Here is a 12,706-nt window from a genome sequence, read left to right on the forward strand (position 1 = left end):
CGGACACTTTAATAGGAACTTGTTCTTGATTCTAAGATTCCTGTTCTTGGCTGCAAGAGTGGAACCCAATGTGGTCTTCTGCTGTCACATGCTGAGATGCTTTTCTGCTCACCACAGTTGTAAAGAGTGATTATATGAGTTACTATATCTTTCCTGGCAGCTCAAACAGATCTTTCTATTTTCCTCTGACCTCTCTTATCAACAAGACATTCCCACCCACAGAACTGTCACTCACTCAGTGTTTTTTGTTTTTCGCACCATTCTGTGTAAACTCTAGAGATTGTTGTGTGTGAAAACCCCAGCAGATCAGCAGTTTCTGAAACACTTAATCCAGTCAATTTGGCACCAACATCCATGCCACAGTCAAAGTCACACTTTGAGATCACAATTTTTTCCCATTCTGTTTGAAGTAAACATTAACTGAAGCTCTTGATTTGTATCTGCATGATTTTATGCATTGTGCTGCTGTCAAGGGATTGGCTGAGTAGATAACTGCATAAAACAGCAGGTGTATGGATGTACCTAATAAAGTGGCTAGTGAGTGTATATGTGTGTGAAGTTTACTTTTTTAGTTAGCGGTGGGCCTACAGGATTATTGTACAATAGCTAACCTGTGAGACATTGTCAGTTTAGCATCATGCATGTGTAAATCATCACATGCTCCCCTCCAAAGAGATCATTTGTCACAGTAATGCCATTTGCTCATGAACAGTTTAACAAAATAACAGAATTACAATTAATCAGATTGGAACTACTCTCGCTGGCCACTATATCATGAACACCATACTAATACTGGGTAGCCCCTCTCAGAACAGCCTCAATTCTTTGTGGCTTGGATTCCATAAGATGATGGAAATGTTCCTTTACTATTCTGGTCCATGTTGACATGGTTTCATTACATAATTGCTAGAGCTCATGGTGAATTCTGAGATGCTTTTCTGTTTACCACAGTTGTAAAGAGTAGTTATTTGAGTTACTATAACCTCAAACCAGTTTAACCATTTTCCTCTGATCTGTCTAATCAACAAGGCATTACCTCCTTCAGAACTGCTGCCCACTGGATGTTTTTTGTTTTTTTGCACCATTCTGTGTAAACTCTAGAGATGGTTGTGTGTGAAAACCCCAGCAGAGCTCAGCGGTTTCTGAAATACTCAAGCCAGCCTGTTTGGCACTAACACACCCATGCCATGGTCAAAGTCACTGAGATCACATTTTTCCCCGTTCTGGTGTTTGATGCGAACATTACCTGAATCTGTGACTATCACCAGACCTGTAGTGGCATGGTTTCATGCATTGCTCTGATTGGATACGTGCACGAATGAGCAGCTGTACAGGTGTTCCTAATAAAGTGGCTGACAAGTGTATTTTATCATTCAGATCTTTTCTATAATACTGCTTTTGAACTTTTGACAGCAGTCAGCAGTTAAATTGGTTTATGTGAATGATTGATTGATTGATTAACAGATGTGAATTTTCTTCTTCTTACTTAATAATAATAATAATAATAATAATAATAATAATTATTATTATTATTATTATTATTATAATATCATTTAACCTCTGGAAGCAATTGCACTGTGGGTGTGACACTAATGTACTCCTGGCTGATGACTCGAGTTCTACCTGAACTTGTATGCAGCAATACAGAGGCGGCGGCAGGAAGTTTTGGATGGGGGGGCGCCGGGGCGCCCAAATCTAGGGGGGTCTGGGGGCATGCTCCCCTGGGAAATTTTGGAATTTTTAACCCTCTAAAACGCTATTTCCTGCATTTTGAGAGACAAAATTTTGGTGGAGTAAAGCTAAATTTAATGTCTCTATTAGAGTACATTTCGTCCATGTATTTTTTCTGTATGAAACAGAACCACTGATACTATAACGTAATTACGTCTACTTAGTCTTGTTAAGAGGATAACACCCTCTTACCATGGGTTTGGTACTTTCTACTGTGTTTACATGTGAGTAAATACGCATACAACGCTCAAATGTACACTACCGTTCAAAAGTTTGGGGTCACTTTGAAATTTCCTTATTTTTGAAAGAAAAGCACTGTTCTTTTCAATGAAGATCACTTTAAACTAATCAGAAATCCACTCTATACATTGCTAATGTATTAAATGACTATTCTAGCTGCAAATGTCTGGTTTTTGGTGCAACTATCACTCCAGTGTTCTAATGGTACAATGTGTTTGCTCATTGCCTCAGAAGGCTAATGGAGGATTAGAAAACCCTTGTACAATCATGTTAGCACAGCTGAAAACAGTTTAGCTCTTTAGAGAAGCTATAAAACTGACCTTCCTTTGAGCAGATTGAGTTTCTGGAGCATCACATTTGTGGGGTCGATTAAATGCTCAAAATGGCCAGAAAAATATGTCTTGACTATATTTTCTATTCATTTCACAACTTATGGTGGTAAATAAAAGTGACTTTTCATGGAAAACACAAAATTGTCTGGGTGACCCCAAACTTTTGAACAGTAGTGTACCTTGCTTAATTGAAGGAACCAAAGTAGCGCATTCTCTCATAACTGAAAGACGAGAAGGCAGCAGCAATAGGGGTCGAGTCCATGGTGTCCACGATATCTTTATGTACATGTAGCAGTGTACAGTTTCCCTTAGTTTTCTCATGGATCCCCCCCCCCCCCCCCCCACACACACACACACACAAAAACAAAACGCGAGAAAATTTATCCTCAATGTCCTTGTTGAATTAAAGAGCTAATAGATTTATACCTGCTCAGCTACATGGTGTAAAGCAAGAGCACGAATAACTAACTGTTTTTCCTTTAGTCTTCAGTGCGAATAAACAGTCATTCATTTCTTGGTTTGCTAAATTTGACTTGGGGTGTTAAAAAAAAATTTATACTGAGAACTTACCTCGTTATCATCAAGCAACTTGGGTGCCTTTGTCGAGCCCAAAAAGTTTGCAATGGATATTTGTCTGAAACTCCTCTTCATACTGATTTTCAGTGAGTGGTCAGGGCAGCAAGTGAATTCATGTAGATCTAGAGCAGCATCACGTTTTTGGGCTAGGGTGACCAGACGTCCCCGATTTCCAGGGACAGATCCTGATTTTAATGACCTGTCCCTGAAAATGTCCCCGATTTTGGCCGTGAACCCCCGGTTCCGATCGAGTGACAGAGGTCTTTGAAAGTAGCCTAGGAGAAGACGTGCGTGGGTTGCTTTGACAGTAATCCTATTTCAGAATGACACTGGCTTTCAAGTGCCCCTATAGGTGGATCACGCCATGTGATCATTACATCAGATAATGTTTAATAACATTTGACAGAACCGCGCGCTTCTAGAGAGCCTCGTCTTGTTAGGCTACTCGTCATCCTGGTATGAGTTACAGGTTGTCTTCATAGACCGGTAGGTGACTCAGTGGCTTTTCTTGTGAGTGTCTATTTTGCGTTTGCAATCTATCTTTTTTTTCCCATATGACACATGACACAAAGCATGGCATAGCCTACATCGATTAAATGAAACCAATCTATTCAGGTCGTTCACGAGAAGAGCTTGCGTCTTGTCAGTGGAAGGACTGCGTTGTTTGGTCTCTGCATTTTTCCTGAGCACTCATGAAGTTCAATCAAGTCTTGTCTGTTGTAGACAACATAATGGATATTATAAGTGCATTTAGCCTATGATTTTGCAACCATTGCAATAGTAGGCTACTGGTCAAAATAAGTTTTAAAGGGCACACATTTTCAAATAGACGTTAGTCTAGGGGTGGCCATTCATTCCGGTTTTCCAGCCCTCTGTCTGGATCATGAAATAGACTAATCCTCATTTTAGGCGTTTGTCTGGATTTCTGACAGTTTCTTCATGCATTCGCAAACAATATTTATATATAGTGGTATTGAAAACAATGTGTTCTCTGCGGTCAGTGATCTGCATTTCGGGCGCAACAGTGAACATCAGCCGGCGCAGATGCACACCGAACTGTTGCGACACTTTGGATGCATAATGCTCTGAGTCTGTTTTCTAGTGGGGAATGCTGAAACGTGAAAGGATAGACTGCAAAGTTATCTTATCTTACATATATGTCACTCTGGGCCTTAACCCACTATCCTTATAAAGGAACTACAGACATTTCTATCCCTTCATCAGACTTTGTCAGTTATACCTGATACCATGTTTATTTATGTATTTATTTTACAGATTTTAAAGACTATTTTATGGAAATATTCTTAAGAAATTAATTCTTAAGAAATTACTTGAAAATTGTTAAAAAACAGTTATAGCTATCTGGTAGCCTAATAATTTTGTAAGTTATTTCTTTACATGTTTTTTTTTTTTTTTGTTTAAAATAGCTCTAAAATTGTGTGCATCCTTCAGTGTGTGCTCTTATCACCTTCACATCTTCATACAAATGCTGCTGATAAATCAAATAGGCTAACCTTTTAATTTCATTGGTTGGAGGGGATGTCATGGGGTGCATTTTTGGTAAAATGCCATTGGTTTGGGATTTAATTTTTTAAAGCAGTTTTTATGAGCGTCTGTGCTGCAGCTGACTTATTTTAAGAGTCATCTCATAGGCCTACAAAAGATTTTGCTTTGCCCAGTTGTGTCTGATATAGGGCTATTCAATAAACTAATATACTGAGAGGAAAAAATATACAGGCCTATGCTTCCTATGCTATTTATGGACAGACTACAAAAACAGGAACGCTAAGAGCAAAAGAGCAAAAAAAGAGCAAAAAAAACTGAGGTTCTAGTTTTATTTTCCCCGCCGAACACCAAAATTTCCCCGACTTTTCTCCCAGAAATCTGGTCACCTTATTTTGGGCGCCCAAAACTGCTTGTACGCCTTGTGAATGCTATCTAGCCATCTGGACAGGACATGAGTTATCAGTCAGATACAAATGTAGCGACTCTGTCATAGCCTTGCTGTCACAGGGTCCCCACTTTGGCGAGTACCCAAGGAGACCAGACATGTCTAGACAGTTGCCACAGCAACAGGTTAATTAGTTCATAGAATATTCATAAATCAGCTTGTCTACTAAAAGTGGTGGGTTTTGCAGTTCTGCGTAAGCCAAATAAGGAAAATCCCAGAAAGCAGAAGCAATCGGTGATGTCAGGGCCAGGCTAATTTGCATCGGTTTTGGTGCAAATGGGTGATCCCAACCTACAGTACAAAGGGATGCTGCCGAGGCATCGGGATGAAGAGACGCAGCAGAATTTAATAAGGGAAAACAAAGGTGCACAGCAGGCTGTTTATTCACACTACTCTCTCCTTTTCTTTCTTGTGAATAGTCAAAGGACTCCCATCGTAACTTGGGGGGGGGACAGCCCCAACATAATTTTTTGGGGTGGCGCCCCCCACCCCCGCCACTGCCAAACTATGTTCTACTGGGTAGAATGTGAGCGTGGATTTTAGACAGCTGTCCAAATGGACAAGGAGTGTCCATATTTTATATACTGTGTCAAAGTACAAGCAAGTCTGAGATACTGAACAACTTGACTTGGTTTGAGACAGGTGTGAGATTTATACAGTTTTGGATATTTGCATGAGACTGATTTTGTGGTTATGTTTCATTGTGTGACTGCATTGTAGCAGCAGTTTAAGACTAATGAAGCAAACTTGAGACATGAAACATGATTGAGCACATTTGTGGAAATCTGTAAATGTAACATTCGATACTTAGTGTATGGAATGCAGTTAAAGATGCAATAATCAATATTTTTTATATTTCTTACTAGTACTAATAATGATGCCCCTTCACATCATAAATCATTATGATGAGAAGTTCCATGTTTATAGAATTGCCACTTGGCTTTCAAACTTAGCACTGGACCTGTAAATGTCAGAGGACTAATGATGACTCGAGTTAGCATGCTGATTCAAGTTGTATTTTGTGGAAATGGGTTAATCTCAATGAGTAAAAAAAAAAATCAAATCTTATTCAAAATCCCACCATTTAACTTATTTTTCCACAAATCTTACATAATACACCTTTGTTTTTTTTTTTGTTCTTTGTCCAGGTGGCCTATGGCTATTTCTATGCTGGCCTCTAAACGTGTGAATGTAAAGCCACTGGTCACACACCGCTTTCCACTGGAGCAAGCTGTGCAAGCATTTGAGACGACTCGACAGGGCATTGGGATCAAAGTCATGCTGAAATGTGACAAGAATGACCAGAACCCATGAGAAAAGGAGAGCTAATTATTACTCTGTCCATCAGTAAAGCAATTTAATCTACAACCCCAAATCAGACTTGTATTGTAGTCAAAACAAAACAGTACATCATTTCTTTTTTTTTTTTTTTACCTCATTAATTTTATTTTTTCAAAATAAACACATCTCAATTTTGATTCTTGCAACACATTTCAAAAAAAGGTGGGATAGTAAGACTTTATAATGTTACCACTTTATAATGTTGCCATTCCTTCTCACAGCACTTAAAAGATGTTTAGGGACTGAAGACACTAAGTAATGAAGTGTTTCAGGTGTTATTTTGTCCCATTCTTCCTGCAAACAGGTCTTAAGGTGTGCAACAGGACGGGGCCATCACTGTCATGTTTTTCATTTCAAAATTCCCCACACATTCTCTATTGGGGACAGAGGGGACAGGCACCCTCTTCTTCCACAGCCATGCCTTTGTAATGTGTACAGAATGTGGTTTTGCATTGTTTTGTTAAAATATCCCTGGAAAAGATGTCGTCTTGAAGGCAGTACATGTTGCTCCAAAAACTCAATGTACATTCATGCATTAATGCTGCTATGACAGAAGTTACCTTTGCCAAGTTCACTGACACAACCCTATACCATGACAGATCCTGGCTTTTGGACTTGTTGCTGGTGTCAGACAGGATGGTCCTTTTTGTCTTTGGTCCGGAGCACACAGCATCCATTTCTTCCAAAAAAGACCTAGAACACTTATTCATCTGACCACAATACACATTTCCACTGTGATGGTCCATCCCAGATAGCGTCCGAGCTCAGAGAAGTTGACAGTGCTTCTGGACACGGTTAACATAAGGCTTCCTTTTTACACAGTAAGGTTTAACTGGCATTTGTGGATGTCATGCTCCGCCCCAGACATCCACTCTGGAGATTACAGATCTCTCACGCCAGCACCGATCCGGATCTGGGACGGAAATTCCATCCCACTTGAACTCACTTCCTGGTTTTCACCGCTGCTTATTTAAAGGCTGTTCTCAGACTCTGACTTTGTCAGAACGTCTCGTTTGTTTTCTCTAGCCGTTTCTGTGCCGTTCATGCTTTTCATGGGTTTTCCTTCTCGCTATTTTTCTAGTTCATGTTTTTTGCACCAAGTTTTTTTTTTCTTGTTCATGGTTTTTTGCTTTAATGTTTTTGTCTTTACCTGTCTCGTGTTTTTGTCAGGTTTTTGTCTCTTGTTACCCGGACTATTTTTTGCCATTTGTGTTTTTGTCCTGTTTTGCTACCTTTTTGCCATGCCCTTTTTTTCCCTGGATTAAATCACCTTATTTATTGGATTACTGTCTGTGCATTTTTCTGCTTCTGGATCCAAACTTCACCTCCACCACCCATAACCGTACGTTCTGGCCAACATGGATCCAGCGGAATTCGCCCATCTGAGAACGGCCGTCCAGCAACAAGACCTACAGCAAATTACCCAGAACCTCGCCACCCTGTCCGACTCACTCAACCTCCTCCTCACCACGCAGATTCAGCACTTTCAAGCCGTGCCTACCCCTGCCCAGCCGTCTCCGACTTCAGCTCCTGCCACCGCCTTTCTCCACAAACTCAGACTTCCAGCACCTCAGCCCTACGATGGAGAACCAGATACTTTCAGATCATTTCTGTCTCAATGCTCTTTGATCTTAGCGCTGCAACCTCTGGCCTTCTACACAGAACGCTCCTGGGTAGCATATGCCATCACGCTCCTCACCAGCAAGGCCAGAGAGTGGGGAACAGCGGTCTGGGACGCCGATGCACCCTTTTGTTCCAGTCTCAAGGATTTCTTCTAGGAGATGAGGCAAACTTTGGACTGTTCTCTGTCCGGCCGGGAGGCGACTAGAGGGCTCATGGAGCTGCGGCAGGGGTCCTGGTCTACCTCGGACTATGCCATCAAGTTTTGGATGTTGGCGACATCGTGCAGTTGGAACGAGAGCGCCCAGATTGATGTGTTCCTGCATGGTCTGTCCGACGCCATTAAGGACGAATTGGTATCATAGGAACTGCCGTTGAACCTCTCCAGCCTCATGGATCTCGCCAACCGCATCGACGCCAGGGTCCAGCAACGGAGGAGAGAGAAGAACCGCCCCAGCTTCACCTCCTCTCCACCTCCCGCCACGTCTGTTGAACCCATGCAGGTAGACCGGGTTCGGGTGTCAGTGGAGGAATGACATCACCGGTGGACCACGGGGGCCTGCTTCTACTGCGGTCATCTGGTACACATCTGCCAAGCCTGCCTGCTAAAAGGACAAGCCCACCAGTTGAATCGAGGGGCCCGGGTGGGCAACGCTCGGAACCAGTTCCCTGCTAATCATCCATTACTCCCTGTGTCATCATTATCCATGACAACCAGCATCACCACCTCCAGGCCCTTGTCGACTCAGGGGAGGACAGGAACCTGATCTGCTCCGCCACTGCCAAGCGTCTGGGAATCCCACTACTCACTCTCGACGTCCCTCTCACTGTCCTGACACTCAATGGCACCAGCTTGACCACCATCATCCACCTTACCGCCCCACTCACCCTGAGGATTTCCGGTAACCACTCAGAAACCATCCAGCTTCATGTCATGAACGACCCCCATGTATCCATTGTTCTCGGATTACCATGGTTAACGCAGCACAACCCCCACCTAAACTGGGCTGGCAACACCATCCTAGGCTGGAGCCAGTTTTGCCTAGCTTCCTGTCTGAATTCCGCTCTGCCTCCCATCAAACCACTGCAGCCTTCAGCCAGTGAGTTCCCCGACCTCTCTCACGTGCCTCCGGAATATCTGGACCTTAAACTTGTCTTCAGCAAGACCCGAGCAGTATCCCTCCCTCCTCACAGACCCTATGATTGTGGACTCGACCTCCTACCCGGGACAGCGCCACCCAAGAGACGACTCTACTCTCTCCCATTGAAAGGCAAGCCATGGAGAAATACATCTCTGAATCTTTGGCAGCTGGGATCATCCGCCCTTCCTCCTCCCCAGCAGGGGTGGGATTCTTCTTCATGGAAAAGAAGGACAAGTTGCTCCGCCCCTGCATTATCAGGGTCTCAATGCCATCATGGTCAAGAACCGCTACCCACTACCGCTCATGACCACGGCCTTCGAACTACTCCAGGGAGCCAAGTTAGATCTACGCAATGCATACCATCTTGTTAGGATCAGAGAGGGAATGAGTGGAAGACGGCCTTTAACACCACCACTGGTCACTACGAGTACCTCGTGGTCTTTTTTGGCCTGACCAACGCGCCCGCAGTCTTCCAGGCACTCGTTAACGATGTCTTAAGGGACTTCCTAAACATCTTCATTTTCGTATACCTGGATGACATCCTGATCTTCTCTCGCTCCCTGGAGGAACACCAGGGTCACGTCTGGCAGGTCCTCCAGCACCTGCTAGAGAACAAACTGTTCGTCAAGGCGGAGAAGAGTGAATTTCACCAGAACTCTGTCTCGTTTCTGGGATTCATCATCTCCCCGGCAAGGATCCAGATGGATCTGCTCAAGCTTGAGGCAGTCGCTGATTGGCCCACCCCATCCTCATGACGAGAGCTCCAGCGTTTCCTGGGGTTCAGCAATTTCTACAGGCGCTTCATCCATGACTTCAGCACGGTGGCCGGACCTCTCACGGCGTTGACCTCGATCAGGAGCCCATTCAAGTGGGGGGAGGAAGCAGAGAAAGCCTTCTCCATGCTCAAGCACAAGTTCATCACAGCACCCATTCTCACCATACCCAATCTGGCTAAACAGTTCATTGTGGAGGTCGACGCTTCCGAGTCAGGGGTCGGCGCCATCTTCTCCCAGAGGGCCAGTGATGACAAGGTCCACCCCTGCTCCTTCTTCTCTCGCTGGCTGTCCCCTGCTGAACAAAACTATGGCATCGGCGACAGAGAGCTGTTGGCCATCAAGCTCGCCTTGGAGGAGTGGAGGCACTGGCCTGAGGGATCGGATCTCCCCTTCCTTGTCTGGACTGACCACAAGAATTTAGAATACCTCAAGTCCGCCAAATGTCTCAATTCACGGCAAGCCCGATGATCTCTCTTCTTCTCCCGTTTCTGTTTCACGCTCTCCTACCGCCCAGGCTCCAAGAACGGCAAACCCGACACCCTGTCCAGAATATTCTCTTTCCGCCAGGAGGAGTCTAGAACACCTGAAACCATCCTCCCTCCACGTTGTCTGGTGGGAGCCGCCCTACTTGAAGTAGAGAGGTTAGTGCAGAAGACCCTAGAGCAGGACCCCGGAGAAGGTAACTCAAGCAACACACCCCTTAACCATCTGTTTGTTCCCTGTTCTGTGCGAACCCAGGTGCTGCAGTGGGGTCATGGCTCCAAGTTGGCCTGTCACACGGGAGCTGCTCGAACCCTGGCACTTTATCCAACAACGCTTCTGGTGGCCATCCATCAAGGAAGACATCCAGGTGTTCGTGGCAGCCTGCGACACATGTGCCCAGAACAAGACAGCTAATCGACCCCCTGCCGGCTTGCTAAGACCCTTCCTGACTCCTCATCGACCCTGGTCTCACATCACCCTGGACTTCGTCACAGGACTCCTCAACTAAGGCGGCAACACATGCATCCTCACAGTTATCGACTGGTTTTCCAAGTCAGTCCATTTCATCCCTCTGCCCAAGCTTCCCACAGCTAAAGAAACCGCCAAATTACTCATCCTCCATATTTTCCGCATACACGGACTCCCCACTGACATTGTCTCCGACCGGGGTCCTCAATTCACCGCGCAGTTCTGGAGGGCCTTCTGCAAACTCATTGGGGCCTCCTGTAGTCTCTCCTCAGGTTTCCATCCCCAAACCAACAGCCAGGTGGAACAGGCGAATCAAGATTTGGAGGTGGCACTCGGGTGTATGGCGTCCAGGGATGCCGGTTCTTGGAGTAAGTACTTACCTTGGGTCGAATGCACTCATAACACTCTTCCTCCATCTGCCACAGGTCTCTCACACTTCCAGTGTTCCCTAGGTTACCAACCACCACTCTTCCCCAACCAAGAGGAGGTTGTCACCGTACCCTCAGCCCAGATCTTCATACGCCGCTGCAGGAGGACGTGGGCATTGGCCCGGAGAAGACTCATTCACTCCGCCCTAGCATCCAAGAGGCAGGCCGACAAATGCCGCTCTAAGGCACCCACCTACCGGGTGGGGCAACAAGTCATGCTCTCCACATGCCATCTGCCACTCAGAACCGTCTCTCGCAAGCTGGATCCCAGGTACCTAGGACCTTTCCTCATCAGTAAGGTAATCAATCCATGTTCCGTTAGACTGGCACTACCACTCACCATGCGACGCATCCACCCTACATTCTACGTGTCACAGCTTAAACCTCTGGTCTCTAGCTCTTTGTACATTTCAATAATTTTTTCATGCATTTGTTGACAAACTGGAGATCCTCGGCCCATCTTTACTCCTCGAAGACTAGGCCTTTCCTGGATATCCTATATGTACCAAATCATGATTACAATCATCTGTTGACATCACCTGTTTCAAATCACATCATTATTTAATTGTTTTACATCCGTACTAGCCCTAAATTGCCCTGTCCCAACTTTTTTTTTTAAATGGAATGTGTTGCAGGCCTGAATTGCATGAATGGATGTATATTAACAAATGAAATGACGCTGACCAGACAAAACATGAAATATCTTCGATTCATACTGTCTGCAATGAAATACAAGTCAAAATAAATTTAGAATTCACTGCTTTCTTTTTTTATTTACATTTTACATACCATCCCAACTTTTTCTGATTTCAGTTTGTAATCTAATTTTTAATTTTAGAATCATTACTTCCTAAGCAGTCATGTATTTCATGAATTTGATGCAAAACCATAAACATACCTTATTACAAGACTTTATTGAATACTTGATTCCGATTGGTCAGTTACATTATTCTATGGTCTGTTATTTGTTTATAACAGATTGTTGTTATTGACCATGTCATTAGCGGAAGCAGTAAAATGATTTTTAAATAAATTTTTAAAAATTTCTAAATCAATATTTTGTCAGTTATTGTTTTCGTTAGTATGTAACCATGTAATAAGTGAGATAATATGCAGCGAGCCCATCATCATCACGAAATAAACCCTTTCAGGGTGATCATTCTGCTGTGGATCGGGGTCCTGCATCAACCTGGTGGAGTTTAATGTGCGATAATGATGACTGTACGTTATCCCTTATGTAATGGCTATCTTGGACAAATTAAATGTTATTTTTATAAGAGTTACAGTATCTTTTCGCTGCAAGTTAAGCCTACAGAGAAACTACTAAAGTTAATACATAGTGTAAATTGGTTTACCCTGTTCCCACTTATGTTCATTTTTATAAGAGAATGAATGAAACGCCAGATTTAGCTACTGTGTGAATACAGTACACACCTGAATGAAAAATACTTTGCTAGCTGTTGTATGTTGTGATTATAACCACCAGGGGGTAACAGAACGCCACATACGGCAGTAATGAGTATGTAATGTAGACAGATGTCATGAATCAATCTCCTGTCTTTTACAGCAGTGGATCTCAAACTGGATGTAGATCTATAGGTGTTTATGAAGCATAGTC

The 12,706-nt window shown here is 43.8% G+C and overlaps 1 protein-coding gene across 2 annotated transcripts in view; it reads left to right on the forward strand.

Moving 5' to 3' along the window:
- The window catches only part of sord (sorbitol dehydrogenase), a 36,539-nt gene extending 24,172 nt beyond the window's left edge, over positions 1–12,367 (forward strand). The window contains exon 9 of one of the 2 annotated variants that reach the window (XM_060911820.1): positions 5,979–12,367. In XM_060911820.1, the coding sequence (XP_060767803.1) occupies positions 5,979–6,144 (166 nt within the window). In that variant the 3' untranslated portion in view covers positions 6,145–12,367. Of the gene's footprint in view, positions 1–36; positions 1,466–5,978 lie in introns of those variants that run through there. The other variant, XM_060911821.1, reaches the window with a different exon arrangement.
- Positions 12,368–12,706: the final 339 nt, after the last annotated feature.

The sequence above is a fragment of the Neoarius graeffei genome, chromosome 27, assembly GCF_027579695.1.
Source record: "Neoarius graeffei isolate fNeoGra1 chromosome 27, fNeoGra1.pri, whole genome shotgun sequence".
In the NCBI taxonomy this organism is placed as follows: domain Eukaryota; kingdom Metazoa; phylum Chordata; class Actinopteri; order Siluriformes; family Ariidae; genus Neoarius; species Neoarius graeffei.